General features: G+C 35.7%; 1 protein-coding gene across 4 annotated transcripts in view; it reads right to left on the bottom strand.

Annotated features, from left to right (window-relative positions):
- Nucleotides 1-25,285, bottom strand: part of CABCOCO1 (ciliary associated calcium binding coiled-coil 1) — a 125,983-nt gene extending 100,698 nt beyond the window's left edge. For all 4 annotated transcript variants that reach the window (XM_082673230.1, XM_082673231.1, XM_082673233.1 and 1 more), the window contains exons 1-3: nt 25,180-25,285; nt 14,955-15,058; nt 8,387-8,556 (exon numbers count right to left, since the gene is read on the bottom strand). In XM_082673230.1, coding sequence (XP_082529356.1) covers nt 8,387-8,556; nt 14,955-15,058; nt 25,180-25,260 — 355 coding nt within the window. In that variant the 5' untranslated portion in view covers nt 25,261-25,285. The remainder of the gene's footprint in view (nt 1-8,386; nt 8,557-14,954; nt 15,059-25,179) is intronic.
- Nucleotides 25,286-26,424: the final 1,139 nt, after the last annotated feature.

The raw sequence follows: 26,424 nt of genomic DNA, 5'->3' as shown, positions 1-26,424 counted from the left end.
TCAGTATGATGCTACTGAGACGGATCCAAATTATCGTATCATGGTTCAATCAGTTTTATTGCTGAGTAGTGCTCCATTGTATGGATATACCATAGTTTGTTTACCTGTTCATCTATTGATAGACATTCAGTTTTGAGCACTTATGAATAGAGCTGCTAGACAACATTCGTGCACAGGCTTTTGGGTGAACATATGTTTTTCTTTCTTTAGAGTAATGCCTAGGAGTGGGATGGATGGGATATAATTTTATAAGATGCTGCCAACTATTGTCCAGAGTGGCTGTGCCACTTTGCATTTCCACAAGCAAAGCATAAGAGTTCTAGGTGCTCTGTGTCTTTGTCAGCATTTGGTATTGCCAGTATTTTTTAGTTTAGCCATTCTAATAGTTGTGTAGTGGTTTCATAGTGGTGTTTTTCTTTTCTTTGAACATCTTCCTTTTTTTATTTTTTATACAGAAGCTTCTTATTAGTTATCTATTTTATACATATTAGTCACAGTGGTTTTATTTTATATTTCCCTAATGACAAATGATGTTGAACAACTTTTAAGGAGTTTATTTGCTATCCTTATATCTTCTTTGGTGAAGGGTTTGTTCAAATTCTTTGCCCATTTTTAAAATAAGATAAACTTTATTTTGGAAAAGATTTATATTTATAGAAAAATTACAAAAATAGTATTGAGAATTCCTGCACACTCCACACAGTTTCTCTTATTTTTGACATCTAACATTATCATGGTACCTTTATTTACGACTAATAAACCAATTTTATATATTACAATTAACTAAAGCCCATATTTTATTCAATTTCCTTAATTTTTACTAAGTGTCCTTTTTCTATTCCAGGATCACATCCAGGATACCACATTACACTTGGTAGTCATGTCTCCTGAGGTTCCCCTAGATTGATAGTTTCTCTGACTTTTCTTGTTTTTGATAACCTTATCAGTTTGAAAAGGACTGGTCAAATATTTTGTACAATGTTCCTCAATTTGGGTTTGTCTGATGGTTAAACATAAGTTATGGGTTTTCATGGCTTTGTCCATTTTTAATAGGGTTGTTTGTTTTCTTATTGTTGAGTTTTGAGAGTTCTTTATATATTACAACTACAAGTCCTTTTTCAGATATGTGATTTGCAAATATATTTTTCCCTGTCTGTAGCTTGTCTTTTCATTCTTTTAACAATGATGTTCATAAAACAAAAATTTTAAAATTTGATGAAATCCAATTTTTTTTATGGGTCATGTTTTGGGGTTCACTTCTAACAACTTCTTGATAACCCAAGGTCATGAAGATTTTCTCCTATGTTTTCTTCTAAAAGATTTATAGTTTATATTTTAAATGTATATCTGAGCCATTTAGATTTAATTGTATCAAGTGAAAGTTCAGGTTGAAGTGTATTTTTTTCAAAATAGATGAGCAGTTGTTCCAACAACATTTATTGAAAAGGCTACCTGGTTCCACTGAATTGCTTTTGCATATTTATAAAAAAAAATCAGATGACCATTTTTGTGTGAGTCTATTTCTGAATTCTGTCTTCTGTTCCATCAATTTATGTGTTCATCTCTTCACTAATTCCACACTGACTTCATTACTGTAACTTTATAGTAATTCTTAAATTGAGTGGTAAGACGGATGCAGCTTTACTCTTATTTTTCAAAAATTTTTTAGCTGTTTTAGGTCCTTAGCCTTTCCATATAAATTTAAAAAATCAACGAGTATGTCTAGAAAAAATCCTGCTGGGATTTGGATTGATACTGCATTAAATCTACAGATCAATTTAGAAGACATCTTTTTTTTTTTTTTTTTTTGCGGTACGCGGGCCTCTCACTGTTGTGACCTCAGACTGCTGTGGCCTCTCACTGTTGTGACCTCAGACTGCTGTGGCCTCTCACTGTTGTGACAGGCTGTGGACGCGCAGGCTCAGTGGCCATGGCTCACAGGCCCAGCCGCTCCACGGCATGTGGGATCTTCCCGGACCGGGGCACGAACCCGTGTCCCCTGAATCAGCAGGCAGACTCTCAACCACTGCGCCAACAGGGAAGCCCTAGAAGACATCTTTACCATGTGGAGACTTCTAATCCAAGGACACAGTATGTTTTTTCATTTGTTTAGGTTTTATTTCTTTTATCATCATTTTAGCATATAGATTGCGTACATTTTGTTAGATTTATACTCAAGTACTTCTATTATGTTTTGAGTTATTGTAAATGATATTATCTGTTAAAATTTTGGTAACCAATGTACATTGCTAGCATACTGAAATACAACTGACTTGTGTGTTTTGACCTTATTCCTGCAAATTTGCTAAACTCATTAGTTCTAGGAATTGTTTTGATTCTGTGTAATTTTGTATATAGAGCAACATTTCATCTAAGAACAGGGACTGCTTGATTCCTTCCTTTCCAATCTGCATGTGTCTTATTTCTTTTTCTCACCATACTGCACTTATTGCTAAGACTCCTATTCTTATGTTGAATAGGAGTGGTAAGAGAAGACATTCTTACCTTGACCCCGATCTTATGGGGAAAGAATCTGGTCTTTCTACCACTAAGTATGATGGTGGCTTTTTTGTAGATGTCTTTTATGAGGCTGACAAATATCACTTCTTTTCTTAATTTTCTGACTTTAAAAACATACTGAATGGATGTTGTATTTAGTCAAATGCTTTCTCTGCATGTATTTACATGATCATGTGTTTTTTTCTTCTTTCAACTATTTACATTGATCAGATTTTCAATACTGAACCAGCATTGAATTTCTGGGATAAAGCCCAACTGGTCATGCATATTATTCCTTTTATAAATTGCCTGAGTCATTTTGATGACATTTTGTTGGGAATGTTTTTTATGTTCATCAGGGATATTGCTCTGTAATTTCTTCTCCTTCTCCTATACCTACTACGCCACCTTTCCTCTACTTTTTCTTTTCCTTCTCTTTCTTCTCCCTCTCCCTCACCTCTCCTTCTTCTCTCCTTCTCTTTGTCAGGTTTTGGTATGAAGATAATTTTAGCCTCATAAAATGAGTTAGGAAGAGTTCTTTCCTCCACTATTTCTGGAAGAGGTTATGTATAATTGGTGGTATTTCTTCATTAAATGTTTAATAGAATTTTCCATTGAAAACATCTGGGACTGAAGAAGTTTTTCCAAAAGTTTTTAGCAACAAACTCAATTTCTTAAATCATTATGGGAATATCAGGTTGTCTATTTCATCTTGGGTGAGTTTTGTTAGTTTGTGGTTTTTGAGAATTGGTCAGTTCCTTTTTGTTTTCTAATGTATGTCTATAATTAGCATTCTCTTAATATTCTGTAAATGTCTGCAGGATCTTTAGTGATACCCTTTTTTAATATCTGATAATGATAACCTGTGCCTTCTATCTTTTTTCTTAGTTTTGCTTCTTGTTTATCAACTTTACTGGTTGTTTCAAAGATCCTGATTTTTGTTTCATTGATTTTTCTCCATTGGTTTTCCATTTTCAATTTCATTGATTTCTGTTTGTTATTTCTTTCTTTTCTGCTTGATCCATGTTCTTTTTTTCTGGCTTCCTAAAGTTTAAGCTTATTCATTTTAGACTGCATTCTTTTCTAATATAAGCATTTACTGATAGAAACTTCCCTCTTATCATCGGCTCAACTGCATCTCACAAATTTTCATGTTTTATTATCATTCACTTAAAAATCTTTTCTAATATCTGTTGAGACTTTCTCTTTGACTCATGGACTGTTAAGAACTGTGCTGTTCAATATCCAAGTGTTCAGAGATTTTCCTGACATATTTCTATTATTAATTTCTTGCTTAATTCCATTATGGTCAGAAAATATATTTGTATAATTTCAATTACTTTATTTTATTTACTTATTTTTAAACATCTTTATTGGAGTATTATAACTGCTTTACAATGGTGTGTTAGTGTCTGCTTTATAACAAAGTGAATCAGTTATACATATACATATGTCCCCATATCTCTTTCCTCTTGCATCTCCTTCCCTCCCACCCTCCCTATCCCACCCCTCTAGATGGTCACAAAGCACCGAGCTGATCTCCCTGTGCTATGCGGCTGCTTCCCACTAGCTATCTATTTTACGTTTGGTAGTGTGTATATGTCCATGTCACTCTCTCACTTTGTCCCAGCTTACCCTTCCCTCTCCCCGTATCCTCAAGTCCATTCTCTAGTAGGTCTGTGTCTTTATTCCCGTCTTGCCCCTAGGTTCTTCGTGAACATTTTTTTTTTATAAGATTCCATATATATATGTGTTAGCATACAGTATTTATTTTCCTCTTTCTGACTTACTTCACTCCTATCTAAGGAGACAAAAGACCTGTATGCAGAAAATTATAAGACACTGATGAAAGAAATTAAAGATGATACAAATAGATGGAGAGATACCATGTTCTTGGATTGGAAGAATAAACATTGTGAAAATGACTCTACTACCCAAAGCAATCTACAGATTCAATGCAATCCCTATCAAACTACCACTGGCATTTTTTCACAGAACTAGAACAAAAAATTTCAGTTTGTATGGAAACACAGAAGAGCCAAATAGCCAAAGCAATCTTGAGAAAGAAAAATGGAGCTGGAGGAATCAGGCTCCCTGACTTCAGACTATACTACAAAGCTACAGTAATCAAGACAGCATGGTACTGGCACAAAAACAGAAATAGAGATAAATGAAACAGGATAGAAAGCCCAGAGATAAACCCACACACATATGGTCACATTATCTTTGATAAAGGAGGCAAGAATATACAGTGGAGAAAAGACAGCCTCTTCCATAAGTGGTGCTGGGAAAACTGGGCAGTTACATGTAAAAGAATGAAATTAGAACACTCCCTAACACCATACACAAAAATAAACTCAAAATGGATTAAAGACCTAAATGTAAGGGCAGACACTATAAAACTCTTAGAGGAAAACATAGGCAGAACACTCTATGACATAAATCACAGCGAGATCCTTTTTGACCCACCTCCTAGAGAAATGGAAATAAAACCAAAAATAAACAGATGGGACATAATGAAACTTAAAAGCTTTTGCACAGCAAAGGAAACCATAAACAAGACAAAGAGACAACACTCAGAATGGGAGAAAATATTTGCAAATGAAGCAACTGACAAAGGATTAATCTCCAAAATTTACAAGCAGCTCATGCAGCTCAATATCAAAAAAGCAAACAACCCAATCCAAAAATGGGCAGAAGACCTAAATAGACATTTCTCCAAAGAAGATGTACAGATTGTCAACAAACACATGAAAGAATGCTCAGCATCATTAATCATTAGAGAAATGCAAATCAAAACTACAGTGATGTATCACCTCACACCAATCAGAATGGCCATCATCAAAAAACCTACAAACAATAAATGCTGGAGAGGGTGTAGAGAAAAGGGAACCCTCTTGCACTGTTGGTGGGAATGTAAATTGATACAGCCACTATGGAGAATAGTATGGAGTTTCCTTAAAAAACTAAAAATAGAACCACCATACGACCCAGCAATCCCACTACTGGGCATATACCCTGAGAAAACCATAATTGAAAAAGAGTCATGTACCAAAATGTTCATTGCAGCTCTATTTACAATAGCCAGGACATGGAAGCAACTTAAGTGTCCATCAACAGATGAATGGATAAAGAAGATGTGGCACATATATACAATGGAGTATTACTCAGCCATAAAAAGAAATGAAATTGAGTTATTTGTAGTGAGGTGGAGGGACCTAGAGTCTGTCATACAGAGTGAAGTAAGTCAATTACTTTAAATTTAAGGTTGTTTTATGACCCAGGATACAGTCTACCTTGGTGAATGTTCCATACACACTTGAAAAGAATGACTGTTCTATTGTTTGGGGGTGTACTGTTCTCTGAATGTCAATTAGATCCAGTCAGTTGATGTTGTTTTTCTTTTGGTTTACCCTGTTTGTGGCCTAGTCAGCATCGTGAATTTATAGGCTTATGTCTTTTGCTAAATTTGGGAAGTTTTCATCCATTGCTTCTTCAAATGTTTGTTTAGCACTGTAGTCTTTCTCCTTTTGGGACTCTGATGATATGTATATTAGAACTTCCATTGTCCCACAGGTCCCTGAGGTTTTGTTCATTTGCTTGCCAGTCTTTTTTTCTCTGTATTGTGCAGATTGGATAATTTCTATTGTTCTATCTTCAAGTTCACTGATTTCTCCATTCTGCTATTGATTGCATCCAGCAAGATTTAAATTTTGGTCACTGTATAATTTGGTTCTAAAATTTTAATGTTTCTTCTTTATACCTTCCATTTCTTTCATGATTCTTTATATTTTAACATTTGTTTCAACAATATGCATAACTTTTCATTTAAGTTCTTTTATAATAGCTATTTTGAAGTCTTTGCCGTATAATCTCCATATCTACTTCATCTTATTGTTGGCAATAATAATATTATTATTTTCCATGCAAGTTGATATTGACATTGTTCTCTGCCCAGTAATTTCGGCAACAGTGTTAAAAGAATATGTTTCGAGACATGTAGTACTCAAAGATTCTACAAATATTTGTGTATGAGGAAAAAAACAGCCAAAATCTGTCTTTTTGATGATATACTAAGAATTCTTTTTTGGAAGGTTGTAGTTCAACAACTGAAACTGAAACAATGTTATATTATTTATCAGGTCTCTTAATAAAATATGTATTTTTAATTGTAATACTGGAAAAGACTGAATTCTCAGGACTAACTACCTGAGACTTCAGTTTTTGTGGTTTTTTTTTTTTTTTTTTTTTTTGTGGTACATGGGCCTCTCACTGTTGTGGCCTCTCCCATTGCGGAGCACGGGCGCCGGATGCGCAGGCTCAGCGGCCATGGCTCACGGGCCTAGCCGTTCCGCGGCATGTGGGATCTTCCCGGACAGGGGCACAAACCTGTGTCCCCTGCATCGGCAGGCGGACTCTCAACCACTGCGCCACCAGGGAAGCCCTTGTGTTAGTTTTATGCTATGTTCTTATGTGCAGGATAATTTGAAATCAGTCAGTTAATATCATACAATTTTTTTCATTATCAATTATAATTATTTTTTTCTTCTATTGGTACTGTTATTTATGTTTAACATGGCACCCATAGCTAAGTAAAAGCAAAGATGAAATTCTCCTATTTGTAGAGAAGGAAAATAGTGATTTCTTCTCCTCACATACAAGAACCACCAATTCTTCCCTTGTTATGGGTGATGAGGAGCAGGTGATGTGGAGCAGAAGTGGCTTCTCTACTAATTTTGCTAGCTCACTTAATATTTCCCCTGCATCCATATAGTTAGAAACTGATACATAGAACAGAATAAGCTTTTTGTGACCAAAAGCCATGCATAAATTTTACTAGGATGATGGTGACAATTCTTCAGGGGTGACAAGGTCTTCTACCTGCCCAAATTTAAAAAAAAGAAACTAAAAACAAGCAAACAACCAAAAAGAAAAGAAGAGACAAAAAGGAAGGAAGGAAGGAGGAAGGAAGAAAGGAAGGAAGGAAGGAAGGAAGGGAGGAAGGGAGGAAGGGAGGGAAGGAAGGAGGGAGGGAGGAAGGAAGCAAGGAAGCTGTCTCCCATAGACACAAGCATGTCTTTCAACTGAGTCAGAAACACCTTTACGTTTATTGTGCTCAAGGTCTTTTGATTATATACTCTAAGATTGAAGTTCTAGTTCTTCTACTTCCCGGCTATGCAACTTTGTTCTCTGGACTGCTTGCTCAACTCTGAAATAGTGATTACAATACCTCCCCTGCAGGAGTTGCTCTGCATTCCATAATGTATGTTAAAGATTAGAACCAAACATACTGCCTAGTGCAGACTCGGCAATAAATAAACGATAGATTTCTTTCTCTTCCTCCTTCCAAGTAGCAAGTCTGTTTATTCTCAAACAAAAGTCATCACATTTTAAATTGCTCCAAGGAAGAATTTCCAAATTTCCTGTAGTAACTCATTTCAATTTTATGTAAGAAAAAAAGTCACAAAATATAAGTGTATGTGAATAATGTCTATTTCATGGGGTTTTGATATTGACCAAAGTACCTCCTCTTAACAGTAATCCTGAGATACCCCAATAATAATTACAGGTAAGATGAGATGAAAACAGCTCAAAAAATGAAAAAATATCTAGATAAATCTGAGCTACTTGACATTTTGGGGATGGATGGCACTAATAAGATTTCAAAATGAAAGTAACATATTTGGCAAATTAATTACTATGAGAACTTTAGCCTTGTTAAGTATTATTTGAAGCTTTATAACTTAATGAAGATATGAACTATATTTTTGCTAAAAAACAATAAAATTAGGAACTTTTGCTGAAGAACATTAATTTAGACAGAAGATTAATTTAGACAGTGGACTAAATTTTTGTTTCTTAAAAAAAGAAAAAATAATGTACTCACTTTTAAGATTATGAAGTAACATATCCAGTAAAGTCATAAATTTTGAATACTGAATAATAGAAAAGTCCATTCCTCTTGCCCACAAAAATCCAGATACATAATAATCTAGTAGACTGGCTTCCTTTAAACAGGTTTGAAGATTTCTGAAATTCAGAAACTTTTCCAGTTTCCTGTAACAAAAAGAAAAATCCAGATATTAAAATTGATTAAATAATGAACAGTTCCTTTTCTAAGTTTTGAAAACAGGTATTTTTCTTGAATGAAAATTCTGTAATGCTCATAATCTGAAAATACCCATGGTTATATCAAAAGCTGAAGTCAAAAATGGCATTCAAAAGAGAAACAGAGAGAGAACGAGAGAGCGAGCTCTCTAATACAACCCCATTAGTATTTTATTCTGAATTATATTCTTTTGACTCCCTAAATTTACTTACTTTTCACTCTACTGATTTCTGCTACCTAATGTTGCTAAGGAAAAGTCTGAGGCCTGCCTGATAATTTTCCTCTAGGTGACTTTCTTTATCCCAGAGATGAGGTAATACATGAAGTTTTATTCTATTAAAATATTTAAATCAAAGACCAACTCTTATTGGTCTTCTTTCTCTACTTCTTCTAAATCTTTTTCTCCTCCCCTCTCTCTTCATTTTATCTTTGAAGTATAGTAACTTTTCGTTTTCCTTTTCCCTCAAATTCAATGTGTTTTTCCATGTATACAATCAAGTTTCTTTTATTTCTGACAATGGTCTGGAACTAGATTGTTAAATATTCATTCTGCTTTCTTTTTTAAAGAATTCCAATTATGTATATTTTACTCATTTTTTTCTATAACTGTAATTTTCTCTTTGAACTTCAAAAAAATTTTAAGTCAATTTCCTTTTCATTTTGTATGCTTTTCTTGTTACTGTCTTCTATGTCTCTTGTGTTTTCAGCAGTGTTAATTCTCCCTTGGGCTGCTTATAACTTTCACCTCTGCAAGATCTCTCCTTTTCTACTTCTTTAAAAAATGTTTCATCAACTTTCCTTATCTCTACCTTGAATTTTTGTATCTGTCTTATGCTCTTGTGATTGCTTCGTAAGTGTTCTTAACTCATGGTAAATATTTGATCATTTTTTGTTTGTTCGTGGCCATATTCTTCTGGTGTATTTTCTTTGCCTGCCATTTCTTTTTTCTATTCTTCAATTTTTTTCTTGCAGTGTCTTTGTATGTAACCTCCTTGCTTAATGCTCAAACCTGGCCATATTACAAGATGTTTTCTATATGATATAATTTTGTCAATTATTCTAATTTTTATTCTTTTTTCAGTTAGTGGGGAAAAGGGAAAAAGTAGAATAGGTTCTCTTCACTATCACATAAACAATCTATTTCTTGTAAACATGGGAAGTATCTGCTCTAAGACTGTGTATTCTGGTCTTGCTATTGCAAACAAGGGTTCTTGAAACGGCACTTCAGGGTTTTCTCCTCACCTGGGAGAATAAGTATATTTTTAAGCTTATTCTCAGATCTTCCACTATGTACATCCTCCTTGTAATTTCTCCTGCACTTCTGCTTGATCTACAGTGTTTCTGGTGGGCATCCTCACAGTTTGTGGTCTGTGCTTTCAGCATCTCCTTGTTAGTAGAAATGGAATTGGTATTTCCTAGATGCTTATATGTGATTTCTCAGGGAATGTCTGTATGTGTGTATGTGTGTTTGTGTGTGTGTGTGTGTGACAACTTTATACTGCCATTTACAAAAAAAGAGTCCTTATTATTTACAATACTGAAATAAATTACACAATCAGAATAATGAATACAGCAAGATTAAACAAGTCTGGGAATAAATAAAGCTGATGTTGCGTTTAACTCACTCTCTAACATACATTTCATTTACAGTAGTATCTGCGTAGACCCCAACACCCAAAGTGAGATCTGAGTCTTTTCAGCCAGTCATGCTTCTCATCTCCCTTCTCATAATGCCATATAATGCCTTTCAGTATATGGCATTCTCTATAATAATTATTGATCTACAGTGACCACTCTCCTAAATTGTTCTAGTTAATTCATAACTAACGGTAAGGGTCATTTTCTTCTGTGGAACAAAAATCAGAAGAGTTAAGTAAGTAGCTTTGGCTGCTGCTGGCAGTTATTTTATAACCATAAGAAAAATCAGTCCTAAGACTAAGCCTTACTTCTTGATACTATTGAGGACTTGAGTCAACCAACCCTGGAGTCAATCTATCTCTGAATGTCCCGTTATGTGATATTTTACATACATGTGTGTGTGTGTGTGTGTGTGTGTGTAAATGTGTGTATACTTTATTTTTAGGTCAATATGATCAGTTTTTTATGTTACATGCAATTAAAAGCATCCCAACTGATACATTTTGTCAAGCACACAAATCAAATGGTAGATGCAGAAATGAATGGGGAGGCAATCTGGGGAAGAAGGTTACCTCACTAGCCAGGCATCTTCCATTTGCACTGGATATCAGTCAGCAAGATTTATTTTCCAATGTTTAATGTATAATACCATTTATTCTTAAGTAAAAGTCAGTAGGAAAATGTCTATAGTAATAAAAACTTGTGGTATTTTAATGGAATCAACAAATAGGCCAATGGAACAGAAAGCCCAGAAACAGACCCAATATATATGGGAATTGGTATATGACAGAGGTAGTATTTCAAATCAGTGAGGGAAGTATGAATTCTTCAAAAATGATGCTGGCAGCATTGACTATCCACATAGAAAATAAAATACTACCTCACCCAATACATGGATTAACTAAAACAACCCCATTAGTATTTTATTCTGAATTATATTCTTTTGACTCCCTAAATTTACCTACTTTTCACTCTACTGATTTCTGCTACCTAATGTTGCTAAGGAAAAGTCTGAAGCCTGCCTGATAATTTTCCTCTAGGTGACTTTCTTTATCCCAGAGATGAGGTAATATATGCAGTTTTATTCTATTAAAATATTTAAATCAAAGCTTTTTTGGGGCAATTTACAATAAGAGTATATTTGTTTGATACACAGTTTTGAACAGCAACTTTTCTTATTTTATCTTCTATCAAACTTTTATTTTATGAAGTTTCAAGTATTTTTTTCTTATACACTAAGTTAGATGTATACTCTAGCATCTTCCAATTGCTTTAATATGCATTTTGAATGTTTTCTTAAATTTGTTTTCCATTACTGCCTTGATTTTCAGCAAGATAAGTCGTATATTGGATTTATTCTTTACCTTAGTTTCTTGCCTTAGTGTTAAAAGCTTCTTAATTTACATATTTTATAACCTCTTCTTTTATCTCGTTTTATGAAATCAATGCCCTCTTTAATCATCAGCTTTTGCCTAACATTTTCTTCTGTTTACAGAAGTTAGTCTTCCTTCTAAGTGTATTCTTCATCTGCATGTTATTGTTTTAATTAAATATCTGACCTGAATAGTGGCATGTGTTCTTTGCTTTACGTTTTTATTTTTTCAATGTTTAACTATATACTAATAGACAATTGCCTAAGAATAATATGGTGAAGTCTCTTTAAGTTTCCTCCACCTTCGCTCTCTTTCCCTAATGTCCCCTCCATCACTTTCCATAGTACCATTTGAATCTTAACCTTCAACCTGAACTGCAGGCTAAATATTTAACATTTCTGTTCTTCATTCAGTTATTTCACTCCAAAGGAAACTAAGCAGGGAGGCATTAGGAGCAAGACACTGCTGTGGTTTGAATGCAAAGTTTCCATGCATTTTACTGGTAAATCTGTAAGCTTTTCCTCTGGGAATAAAGGGAGATGGAAAAGGGGAGAGGGGAGAAATGGCCACAGATGTAGCGTGAGAGAATGTAAGGAAAGAGAAAGATGCTTAATAGTGATTTAGGAAGTTTTGCTATAGTGATAGGTGATGTAACTACCTACTTTGTCTCACCAAGAATTTCAGTAAAAATATTACATTATTCTTGCCTGCTCTTGAAATTGGAGTGCCTTTTATTTTTTAAATATGATGACATGCAGAAATAAGCCTTAAGGCAAGAGCTGAACAGCTCATGGAAACCAATTATAGAGAGGTTATTAAAAGATCTCTCCACCTTACTTCTGTGTTTAAATAGTTATTTTCAATTTAGTCCCTATCCTTTTTTCAAAAGGGATTTGGGTGGATCTGTAAATAAAATCAGGGTTACATTAAAACATGAATCATAGATAGTAGTTAGGAAATGTTGAGAAATGTACCCAGACATTTAACTTTGCTTGAAGTGTATTCCAGAAATATATTTTAATGATACTTTAATGTTTCATTTGGTTGGTTGCTTTTATGCAACAAAATTTTTAAAGGTAGGGAAATGTGCTAATGTCCCATAATTTATTTTAGTAGGTTTATCACTTCGTAGACTGTATGATTTTGGCATACTTTTGCCACTTGGTGACGTGATACCTCAATTATATTTCTGTCATTTTGAAAGATGTATAATCCCCATTTATAATAATGCTATTTTATATGGAAAATGAATGACTGGCTACAAATAATTCAGGATTACTGTTACAAAAATCATGTAAAAAACCTCAAGAAAATTACTTTTCAAAGAAATGGCTCCTGACATAAAACTGTTGTCATTTATCCAAAATCGATGCCCTAAAATTTGAGATTACTTCAGATGAATTCTATTAATGAGATGGTCATAGGCACATCCTAAAAGAATGACCTTTTAGGTCAACCTGCTGTTAAACCTGGTTGTTTCTATACAGCAGCTAACTTCTGTATCACCCTCTGTATCATTTACTTTCTTCTAGACCTCACCTCTTACAGATTAAAAATACTTTTAGAATTTAGATATTTAACAAAAAAGAGAGCCAGTAATTGAAAAAGAGAAAAAGATTGTCACAAAAGATGGTCATACACAGTACAACTTAAGATGTGATGAGAAATACACAAGTCTAAAAAGCGTTTGCAATAAATTTTATTTAATATAACATCTTGTATTTATTATTTAATAAAAATAAATTATAAACTATATTAAATATATGTCATTTACATTGTATTAATCTACTATCTGCCTAGTTTGTTTCTGTTTTTGTTTTTTTTTGCGGTACGCGGGCCTCTCACTGCTGTGGCTTCTCCCATTGCGGAGCACAGGCTCCGGACGCGCAGGCTCAGCGGCCACGGCTCATGGGCCAAACTGCTCCGCGGCATGTGGGATCTTCCCAGACCGGGGCACGAACCCGTGTCCCCTGCATCGACAGGCAGACTCTCAAACACTGCGCCACCAGGGAAGCCCCCTGCCTAGTTTTAAATACCTATTTTTTACATTTCAATGACCAACATTTGGGGTTACCTAGAAATCGAAGATAATAGTTACTTGAAGCTTAATCAGTGATATTAATACAATAAATGCATTTTTCTAATCAATTCTGACACTAAAAAATAAGAATTCCCAATGAGCATTCATTTCTATAAATATGGTAACATCACCATAAAATTCTTAAACCTGTGAAATTTTTAATTGAGTAATACTTCTAGAAATGCAGATAGTAAGTAGTATGACCAAATCACAGATCACCAGGATTTCTAGCAGGATTTGAAGGCAGTGGAGGTGAAGAGCATTTCAGGAAAAGGCCTGTCAGTGTCATTTGCCTGCTCTTAATATGCCTTCCCTTCTCAAATCTCTCTTCCAGCAAGTACATCTGTCATATATTTCCTTCTCAGCAGTAAATCACCTCTATTCCATAATATTTGTAAGATTTGCAAATGATAACCACTGACAAAGTCATTTTCCATTTGCCCATTATGGTCGACAATGCCCGGCTTACATCTAGATGACTGGACCACAGAAGTCTTACCCTGGAACGTTACAGTCCAGAACATCATCACATTGTCCCCACACTCCACACATTATAACCGATCAGGCTTCCATTATTAGAGTGAGATAATTTTTAAAATGAATGATTACTAAAAACATCTTTTCAGAATTTGTGTGGTGGATATATCTGAGTATATATTAGAGTTCTAAGTAAATGATCTACTGTAGAAATCAATGGCCTTAAGAATAGGATGTACGTATATTAGAACTGATACCTATAAATTCAGTTATATTCACATATTTAAGCAAAATGTATGAGATTAGAATACTTAGCATAGCTTCATATCCAATAAAAATCACAGATGGATGGCTAATATTCAGGATTTCCAAAATTATAAAATGTATTCACTATTAATATTACAGAAAATACATCTTACTCTTGTCATGATGAGACAGAAGACCTAAAGGTTCTTGTGCATACTGACAGTTTTACAAATGAAAGAGAAAAGAAGATGGCATATGCTAATGGCTGCTTTTAACAATAAATCCCTATTCTCTGTTAAGATTAGCAAGTTGGTTGAAATCCATTTCTCCCATAAAGAAGACTGCTGAGCAGTGGAAACAAGTCAGTTGTTTGAGAATTTTTGTGTTCCACAGTCCGGATATATATATCTGTGCAAAATATAATAACAAATATTTTGGAAATAGGTTTAAAATGTGTAATAACATATCATGACCATTTATAGATGCAGAACTAGAACTGTTCCATATTTGGTTGTAATATTGAAGTACTTACTGTTGAACTCCATCTATATCCTCTGCTAGCATTTCGGTGATCTGGGCAACTGAAAGAAAATCTGGACACAGAATCCCTTCATGCTCCTGGAATTCAGTATCTTTCTACGAAAAAAAAATGTGGAATAAGTTATTTCAATCACGTTTCACATATTAATCCCAATGATACCAAAATTTGTTCTTACTTTTGTCTCACTGCTATCAGGAAAAAATTTAAAAACAACAGTCTCCTAGATAATCTCTTTACCTTTCTGTCTTTAAGTAATGGTACCTCTCTTCTGAAAAGCTGAATCGTTAGTCAACCTGTCTTTTGTGCATATTTAAAACTGGGTGAGGTGATGGTTTTCAATTAACAAACATTTTTGAATATCTATATATTCCTCATTGAACTTGGGGCACAAGAGGAGGCAAAGACAAGTAAGAAAGACTTGTTATCCTCAAGAAGCTTAACATCTTGTGGAAGGGACAAACTAAAAGTGACTTTAAAACAAGAAAACAGAATAAGTGAGCCATAATAAAGATGCCATTCAGTCTAAAGGAAGGAAGGGACAACAAGGACAGCAACAGGACAAGGAAAGTCTACAGAGAGAAATAGCCTTTGTGAGACTGAGCATGGATAATGTCCTAGGTGAAGCGACTCAGCAACACCAAGGTGATAAAGACAGGACAGTTGGGTACCGGTTCTGTAAATATAAAGTAGTTCACAGTGGTGCCTAGGGCACACACAGGGGACTAGTTGGACCTAAGTGGAAGGTGGGCATTGGAAATATATCACAGGAGATCTTAAATAATTTAATAAAGATTTACTGAGTGATTACAATACACAAGATACTGCACAAGGCACCATACATATTTTAGACCATGGCTGGTTGAAGAATGACAGGCTGAAGAGTTTGTTCTTTACAGGCAATAAGGGACCGTGAAGTTTTTGAGCAATGAAATGACAAAACTATGCTTTAATGAAGGGTACTCTGTAGCAGGGTGAAGGACAAAAAGGAAGAGTTAAATGAAAAGGTTGTTAGAACAGTTCAGGAATGAGGCATTGGGCTGCACTGGGCTCCCAGCAGTGTGCAGAACAGAAAGGGATAAATACAACATATTACATTTGGGGGACTAAAGGAGGGAAGAATGAATGGAGAGTCTGAGTTTCTGAAATAGGTGACTAGAAGAAAAAGGTGTTGATACTCAGGGCCTCCAACATCACATATGCCACCTTTGTGTGAACTAGACGAAGGCATCCTCTCTGGGTGGAGGAAGTACTAAAGGCTTAAGGCTGATGCAGCCCTGCACCCAAGTGCACCACTTGTGAACAGAGTGTAGTTTCAGCTCCTGCTCAACCCTCAGCTGAGTCCTTTTGTTCAGAGTACAATCTGTAAAAGCATATGTGACACTCTTATCACATCAACACAAATAAGAGTTTTGGAAGATGATGCTAGTTTTAAGAAGGCAAGATGATGAATTTGGTTTCAGTGGTTGAATTTTAGGTGAAATATACATAGAAGAAAGAAATGTTTAGAGGTTAATTAGAAATGCTAGAGTCAAGAAAGGTCAAGTTTACGGATGTTGGTTTAGGAGTCACTACAAGTATGAGAATGGATGAAACTGCCCAAAGCTAGAGCATGAAGAGAAGAGCTGTGAATGGGGGATGGAAAAGAAGACTGAAAAAGAGATAAGACACCAGTAGCTCCATGAAAATAAAGGATTGTGAGATTTACGCCAGCCAGAATGGCCATGATTAAAAAGTCTACAAATAACAAGTGCTGGAGAGGGTGTGGAGAAAAGGGAACCCTCCTCCACTGTTGGTGGGAATGTAAATTGGTGCAGCCACTATGGAAAACAGTATGGAGGGCCCTCAAAAAACTAAAAACAGAGTTGCCATATGACCCAGCAACACCACTCCTGGGCATATACTCAGAAAAAAATATAATTCAAAAAGATACATACACCCCTATGTTCACAGCAGCACTATTCACAAAAGCCAAGACATAGAAACAACCTAATGTCCACTGACAGATGAATAGATAAAGAAGATGTGGTGTGTGTGTGCGCGCGCGCGTGCGTGTGCTGGACTATTACTCAGCCATAAAAAAGAATGAAATAATACCATTTGCAGCAACATGGATAGACCTAAAGATTATCATACTAAGTAAAGTCAGAAAGAGAAAGACAAATACCATATGATAACACTTATATGTGGAATCTAAAATATGACACAAATCAACATATCTATGAAACAAAAAGAGACTCACAGATATACAGAACAGACTTGTGGTTGCCAAGGGGGAAGAGGGGTAGGGAGAAAAGAACTGGGAGTTTGGGATTAGTAGAGGCAAACTATTATACACAGGATGGATAAACAGCAAGGTCCTATTGTATAGCACAGGGAACTATATTCAATATCTTGTGACAAACCATAATGGAAAAGAATATGAAAAAGAATATATATATGTATAACTGAGTCACTTTTCTGTACAGAATTAACACAACATTGTAAATCAACTATACTTCAACAAAATTTAAATAAATAAATAAATACATTTTAAAAAGGATTGTGAGATTTGGGGGAGAGATGGGGCAAATGTTTTTAATTCAACAGTTATTTAGTTTTCCATGTGAATAAGCTCCAATAAGTAAGAGTAGGAAACATTTTGCTATAGTTAACAAGATCACATCCCAAACTTGCCTTATTTCAAGAACAGAAAAATCCCAAAGCTAATACTCATTGGTAATGAAAATCAGTTTAACGTTTGTAATTTAATATTAGGTTATTATATTTTTATTTTTAAAAATCCAACTTAGAAATAAAATATGCTATTTTATTAGTTATCTTTTCATAATCTTAGAGTTGGCAAATTAACCTAAAGTAGGTCATACTATTAGATTATAAATTTAGTATGAAACAATATTTGAGTATCTAATATAATACCTTGCACCTAGTAGGCACTCAGACACTTGTAAATCAAATTAAATGCACTCAGTTTTTAGACAGAATAGTATTTTAGTCCATAATGTATGGCTATATATTTGTTTAAATATTTGTTAGTTACATGTATTTTTTTTTTAAATTATTAGCAGTAAAGTATAATTATTACTACTGTTAATCCCATTAGATTGTAAATTCCTCAGGGACAGTCATTCAATCTTTTACTTCTTTTTAGAATTCTGCAGGTCCTAGTTAGGTCAACACAGGTTGTTTATCAACTGTCTGAATTCATCTCCATCCTGTGATGACACTGTTAGATGATGGAGCATGATAAAAAGCAGGACCTGGATTTGGAGATCTCATGATGGTTTGAATATTGATGAATTCTGTGACTTACAGCAAGGCATTTGAACGTAAATTTGGATTCATGTTAAAAAATCATTCTGATATGTTTTACTACATACAAGATTGCTATCATTATTCATAATGAATAAAGATATATATGAAAGGTACATTATACAGACATTCAGATCAATTGTATTAGATTTGAAAATTTTCTGAACAGGAGAAAATAGGTCACACAAGCACTGAAAGAGAATACAATAATCTTAATCTTTTGTACAATAATAATTCTAGCTAAGGTGCCTAATATTAGTGCCTCATTTTTTACTAAAACTTGATAGCTTAAGATAATCATCTTGTAGGAGGGTTTGCCTCTGGTTTTTTGTTTTCTTTTGTCTTAAATTGAATTCCTGGACCTATTTTAAACGAGAGCTTTTCTTTTGTTTGTTTATATACTGCCATGTACCTAGAAAGGATATAAGGTGGTTAAAAATCTTTAATCTTTTGATACATACATTCTGATTTGAAAAATTAAAGATACAATGGAAAATTCATGAATAGGTTAATAAAAATGTAAATATGTAATTATCACTTTCTCTGTAAAATTACATCTCTGACTAGGAAAATACGTAAGCTAAACTGCACTGTAACTCATTTTATTCCACCACCTGCTGGATTTTAGCTGTTATTCCAGAAGCATTAAAATTGTAAGCCTGATATTTTCAGATAACTTCTTCTCTGAATTTTTTTTCTCTAATGTCACCTCAACTTTCCACATTTGTACATATGTCTTTCTTCTAGAATTTAAGCCTTTGGGGGCACCTTTGTATCCATCAGTGGTATGTCTTACAAGACTCTTAATAAATGTCCACTAAAAAAAGATAGCACAGATGCCTAAGAGGTGTTTCACAGTCTTAGAGAACAGAGAATGGTCTACAATTTCCACACTTTGAAAGGCTTTCTTCAAGCCTGAAAATAAATGAACTAAGAAGCAGCGCTGTGTTGAGCCATGTTGGAGCCTGAGGCAAAAAGGAAAAATCAGTAATAGTGATGCTGTCTTTATTTAAAATTTAGATCTATTATGGATTTTTTGCATTAATTTTGGTTTTTAAAATATTACATTAAAATATAGTTTCTCTTGACTACTGAATTTTTTGGCACCCCTCACTCACCTCACTATAGTCCTGGACACCATAAGGAGCCAATTTAAGACAAAAAGTAGATGAAAGAAGGATAAATAAAAGCAAGAGCTAGTTCTTTAAAATAATGAATAAAACTGGCAAATCTTGGGCAAATGCGATTAAAGAAAAAATAAATACATGCCACATTAAATGGAAATACATTTGAAAATTACAAGGAAATGGGTGATTTCCTAGGAATATATACGTTATCAAATTTGACCAAGGGTAAGGGAAGAAATGGACCTGACCAAACATGAACTAAACTGGAAGTCTACTTTTTAAAAGGTCACCATGTCCAGACAGTTTACACTTGAAGTTCTACTGAACAATCAAGAACACATAAATTCTGTTAGTCTAATAAGTATAGACCATAGATAATTCATTTTTTAGAAGCCAGCACAGGCTATACACAAAAACCTGAATTAGCACAGAAAGGAAATTATAAGTCAAAATCATTAATAAATTCAGATGCAAAAATTCTAGTTAAAATAATACCTTAGAACACTGAATCCAGCATTGTACTAAAAGAATAATAAGCTATCATTATGAGCAAATAAGGTTAATTTCAGAAATGCAAGGACAGATTATCATTAATAAGTCTCATATACTTAAGACAAATTAAATGATAAAATAATATGATTATAAAAATAAATAATAAACAGGCATTTGTAAGAATTCAGCAGCAAAACTCTCAGTAAAATATGAATTAAAAAAAGAAAAGTTAGGGACTTTCCTGTTGGTCCAGTGGTTAAGAATCCTCTTTAGGGCTTCCCTGGTGGCGCAGTGGTTAAGAGTCCGCCTGCCGATGCAGGGGACACGGGTTTGTGCCCGGGTCCGGGAAGATCCCACATGCCACGGAGCGGCTGGGCCAGTGAGCCATGGCTGCTGAGCCTGCGCGTCCGGAGCCTGTGCTCCGCAACGGAAGAGGCCATAGCAGTGAGAGGCCCGTGTACCGCAAAAAAAAAAAAAAAAAAGAAAAAAAAAGAAAATAATCCTCTTTACAAGGCAGGGGATGCTGGTTCAATCTCTAGTTGGGGAACCAAGATCCCACATGCCACGGGGCAACTAAGCCCACGTGCCACAACAAAAGATCCTGTGCCCACAACTAAGACCCGACACAGCCAAAAAATAAAAATAATATTAAAAAAAAAAGAATAGCTAAACATAAAAAAGATTATACGCCAAAACATTATACTGAATGAAGAAACACTGATGTATTCTTATGAAAACCAGGAACGAAAAAGGGATTCTGGCTAGTAACATTATTGTAATTAAACTCACTATAGTGGGTCTAATAATATAATAAGAAAATGAGATATGTGGCTTAAATATTAGAAATGAGGACATTATAAAATCTTTACTTGAAGATTACATGGCTGCACACCTAAGAAACATGACATTGTACTAACATGGTTTGAGCTAATAAGAAACTTCTAAGATGGTTACATATAACATAAACATACAAAGGCTAACTGCTCTCCTCTGTATTAGAAACTAATTATAAATGTAAATGGCATTAAAATTGATTAAACTGGATTAAAAATATAATAAGAAAGGTATAGTACCTAAAGAAATTATAAACTTTATCAAAGTTTAATAACAAGATTTGATAAAAGAGATTTATTAGAAACCTTCGAATTAAAAAAAATTATGCCTCCCTGGGGGCGCAGTGGTTAGGCATCCACCTGCCAATGCAAGGAACACGGGTTCGAGCCCTGGTCCAGGAATATCCCACATGCCACAGAGCAACTAAGTCCGTGCGCCACAATTATTGAGCCTGCGCTCTAGAGCCCGCGAGCCACAACTACTGAAGCCCGTGCGCCTAGAGCCGGTGCTCCGCAACAAGAGAAGCCACCACAATGAGAAGCCTGCGCACAGCAACGAAGACCCAATGTAGCCAACAATAAAATAAATAAAAGTAAAAAAAATTAAATCCTTCCCACATTACGAGTATAATGCAATGACAATCTCAAATCTCAACTGTATCATTCTGTATCATTTTGTAACTATCGAAATCATTTTTTCAAGTTCTTATGGAAGAATACATACATTTTGAAAAAGAAAAATAGTGAGAGGGACCTTTCCAAATCAGACATTAAAGTTAAATATAAAGTAGTTTGGCAGTAACACAAGAATGGACAAACCAGTCAGTGTAAAAAAATAGAGAATGGAAACTCAAAAATATACCTACATGTATAAATTTATACATATACATATATAAATGTTGGATTCTCTATTCTATTCCACTGACTCTTCAGCCATTCTTGTGCCCATTCATGTATATATGTAATGTGATAGCGGCAGTCAGTCCATTCTCCATGGGAAGAGAGTATGGCTTATTTATAGTAAATGAAACTGGCATAATTGATGGTTCATGTCTAGAAGAAAACAAAATTAGATCCTCATTTCAAATACACAGTACATCCATCAAAAATTAATTTTAGCTGTGTTAAAGACCTAACTTTAGTAAAATAAAACTTTAAATATTAGAAAAAAATTGAAGATGATTTGTGCAACCTGAAAGGGAGGATGGAGTGGGGAGAAGAAGCAGGAAATAAGAATAAGATAGGAAACCCAAAGACTAATGGTAAGATGAAAGACAAACCCAAATGTTTGTCAATACCTCCACGCCCAAGGCCAATATTTCCAGAGGTTCTAAGTGTCTCATAAATAATGATACTGTATATTCACATTTTAAGGAATATTAGCACTGTTTTTTCAACAATATTTTGAGCAACTTTTTGGCAACCTCCCATAGCCCTGCACAGGTTGATCTACACCATGTGCTGTAAATGGCTTCAATAAATACCTCATGAATGACATTGCAACTGCAGGAAACTGGTCATCTTGGTGCCCAAGTTGAGCCCCAAGTGTTTCTCTCTAACCTGCCAATGACGGGGCGGGGGCTATTTTCAAGGTCTGTAGGGACCGCCTAATGTCGAGAGAATTGTCTATGGCCTCCCCCAAACACACTGAGGCTTTTACCACAGGTGATATCACCTTTCCACTCAGGATTATGTAAGTGTCCCCTTGTCCTGAGGAAGTCCCAAAGGCATTGAATAAATGTCATCTGTTAGGGGATTTGTTAACACTAAGGGAAATTATTCAAAAGAAGCAATTGGGAAATAATCATTTACATTTTCTTTTAGGTCTCTGATATGAGTTGAAGTATAGTCCTTTTACATATAATACTTAAATGATTACATGTCCCAAATAGTATTTTTGAAGATATTAAGAAAGTCAGCTTATGAACAAACTATCGATAAAAGACTGATGATTGAATTCTAAGTATTCATTTACAAACTCACTTATAAATTAACTTAGAATTTATAAACTCCTTTCAGTTACAGATATATACGTAGGAAATATTTTCAGACTGTCGTCATTTCTCTGGTCTTGTGCATTTAAATAGATATCTCCCAAATGTTTAGTCTTACCTTTTAGAAGGAGGCATTTACTCCCATGTTACTAAAGAAACTGGATTGTTGAATTCAGATAGTTGGCAAAAAAAAGTTTAAGCAATATTACATAAGAAATATTTTCCTGAACCCGCATCTCATGTCTGCTTGTTCAAGGTATCTTATAGAGCAGATTTTGAGCTATGATAACTACATTCCTGGCATATGTCAGACCCTCTCTAATTTCAATTAGTTAAGCTATATTTTTACTGAGTGCCTACTATACGACTGGGATAATTTGCTGTTTTTATTTTAGGTACTGAGAACAAACAACAAACGGGAAACCTCAGACTATTGGAAGCTTATGCTTTATTTCCAATAGACTTGGCAAGAAAAGAAATATTTCACTACTGCTTGGCTCAGATGACTGGATGGTGCACTGGCTAAGTCAATTTGGATAAAGAATTATTAAGAAATAATACTATAAGGGACTAGGTCTTGGGGGATCAATTCAGTAAACAATCTGACCTGAGAAGAACCTTTCAGTACCTAACTGAAAAGATGTAGCCTTGGGAACAGACACACCGAGAGAGATTTTTGCTGTCTTTTCTATCTAACCCCTGAAACCCACAGCGGGCACAAATGGGTGGCAGGCAGGACTTATTCTAATGAATGACATAACACTAGGGATCAACTGTCTACTCCATGAATTACAGGAACTCTGCTTTCATTAGAATGGAAAATGGAGTTTTGACCATGCAGTGTGTTAATCTTAGTAAATGAGCACAGTTAAGTGAGTCCAAATTCCAACTTGATTTGTTCGGTTTGTTACTAAAAGACTATTGATTGTCATGGGGAATACTTTCTTCTCCAAGAAGTTTACAAAAGTGCCCACTGACAGGGTTAAGATGGCAGACAATCACCTAACGTCTATATGTATTCGTTTGACTCGTCCATTATAAAAAGTGATTATTTTTTTCCTGGAACATGGCACTTCTTCTCATCTTTTAATAAAAGAAAAATTATGGGGTTATTTTTTTCGAAGTGCAGGCTCATTAACCCCAAATTATCAGTCTTTCTTACAAAGGACATTATCTACATGGGAAGCTATATATGTGGGTGTACACTGACAACTGTCCATTCTCATAAGTAAGTTTTTGTATATATTTAAATAACACAATTTAATTGGGAAATTTCCTATGCCACTTTTGAAACTATATTACTTACATTAGAGATCACATGGGAGTAACTGGGTTAGTAACCAGTTTATCACATTAAAATGTATTTTTAATGTATGCTAATTTCAAAAGGCTCATAGGAGAATCCGCATGCTTTAGTGGTCTGCACACAGTATTGGGAAGAATGGCTTGGGAATGACTTGCACATCTCTGGGCAAGGCACTGAATTCACTGGCTCTGTGTTTCTTCATTTATAAAACTGCAGCTAATACATATCTTCTGTACAAAAAAAATGTTATTTACACAAATAAGGAAGTTGAGCCTAGCAATGTTAATTATAACATTATTCACCTTCAGAGTCTTAAAAAAACAGAAGAAAAAACTTCTTAGGACAACATGACTGACTCAAGTATGTGAAGGTTTAAACATTTTTTAGTAATATCTGGCATATATTCTTAATTAAAATCTCAGGATACAAAGCTTGTGAGTAACTCAAGTTACCTAGAACCCATTTATTACTGAGAACTGGTGTTCGGAGGGGCCTGAGGAAAAATCTTTATTTTACACAGGAAACCACTGGAGGCCCAAGGACGTTAAATACTTTTCCTAAAAACAAGGGGCTGATGAGCAACTAAGTCATAACCGGAAGGTCGATTTTCCAGGCGTTCCTCCTTTGTCCCATCTCCTATTATGTATTTATTATTTAGAGAAACAGCAAAATAATAAGGGAAACACTGGCCTTCAAATATTAATCTACCCACTACCAATGAAGAGTAATTATTCCACGACAGCTTTTGAGCAACAGGAACTGTGATCATCTGAAGTGAATTAGTAGTAATTTCCAAAAGAGTCGGGCCCATTCAAGATTGCCAGAATTCCCTTTCAAGTGCTGAGAATCGGGGAAAAGGGCGTACTTGTGAGGCCTTTGGGGCAACGAATGAACCGTCCAACGGAAGGATTTCTAGTTTACACTCGAGAGCACGAGGCGCGTCGAGCGGCAGGGCTCGGGGAGCGCGGGCGGGTGGCTCCGGGACCCCCTCTCACTCCCCCGGAGCCCGCGCCGCCCGGGACCCGCTCCCAAAGCCTCCGACACTCGGGTCCGCGCACCCAACCCCCGGCGGGAGGCGCCTCCCCGGGACCAGCCTCGGCCGCGGGCAGGGGGCGGGCGCTCGGGGGTCGCGGGTACCGGGCAGGGACGGCGTACCTCCGACTCGGGCGTGGTTCCCGCCGGAGTCATCCCCGCGGGGGTCGTCCCCCCGGGAGTCGTCCCCACAGACGCCGCCATGATCCAGCCGCCGCACAGCGGCCCCTCGTCGCCGGGGCAACCGGGGCGGGGCCGGGGTCGCTGGGCTGGGGAAGTGAGCACCACGCACAGCGGCTTCCGGTCCGGAACCGCGTCCCCAGCTGGGAGAGGGCTGGGACCCGGTGGCGTTGGGAGCGGGAGACCCGGGTCCGGCCGCTGCGGGGCGCTCTGCCGGGAAGGCCCGGAGCGGTGCCTTGAATCACCGAGTAGAGACAGACTCGTTCCTTTTAGTAAGAGAGAAAAAAAAGAAAAAAAAAAGGCAATTTAAACGAACTAGTGTACGTGGAAGTGACCACTGCGAACACATAGCAAGTTCTCAATAAGTATTAAAGTGAGATATATTATTGGAATTGACACTTGATTGATATTTGATATTAAGGAATTGTTATTTTAAAGTGTTAGGAGGTTATTGTCATGTTTACAAGGAAAAACCGTCTTTATCTTCTAGAGGCAACATGCTGAAAGATTTAGTGATGATGAAATGGTAAAATGCCAGCGATTTACTGCAAAATCATGAGGGGTAGATGGATAGTGAGTGGAGGTATAGTGGAAGAATCAATACTGGGTACATGGAGGGGGTGTGGTCATTATACTATTATTTGTACTTTATATATATTTGAAGTTTTCCGTAATAAAAACATTGAAAAACAATACATTTAGTAATAGTATCAGTAGTCTTCTCTGGATGATAGTACCTTCTTTGATAATGAAATGTGCTTTGCTTATATTAACCTGTGTGGGAGTTGCTATGCAGGAAGCTTACTGCAAAAAATCAGACATTATTTAAATGCTTCACTTTCGCCTTCTGTAAAATGAGATAATGACAGTGTCCGCCTCATTGCATTCCTGTGAGGATTTAACATGTTAATATATGGGAATGTTTAGAATAGTATCTGGTACCTGTAGTCAGATATTATTAGGATTAGTATTAGCTTGTACGTTTCTCTTGACTTTAGTCCATCCTGTACAACACCTGCCAAAATAATATTTCCATCATGGACTTCTTACATTTGCCCACTGCCTTTCAAACCAAATTGAACACTTTAGCTTTATATAACCTCATGATAATTGTGCCTTTCCTTGTCTTACTGTTAAGATTTTGCACACAATTTGTACTAACTGGTGTTTATGAATTGTCTCTACTTT

Source organism: Grampus griseus (genome assembly GCF_964374135.1).
Source record: "Grampus griseus genome assembly, chromosome: 16".
Lineage (NCBI taxonomy): Eukaryota > Metazoa > Chordata > Mammalia > Artiodactyla > Delphinidae > Grampus > Grampus griseus.
The sequence above is the reverse complement of the archived record's forward strand: the minus strand, read 5'-3'. Positions and strand labels throughout refer to the sequence as shown.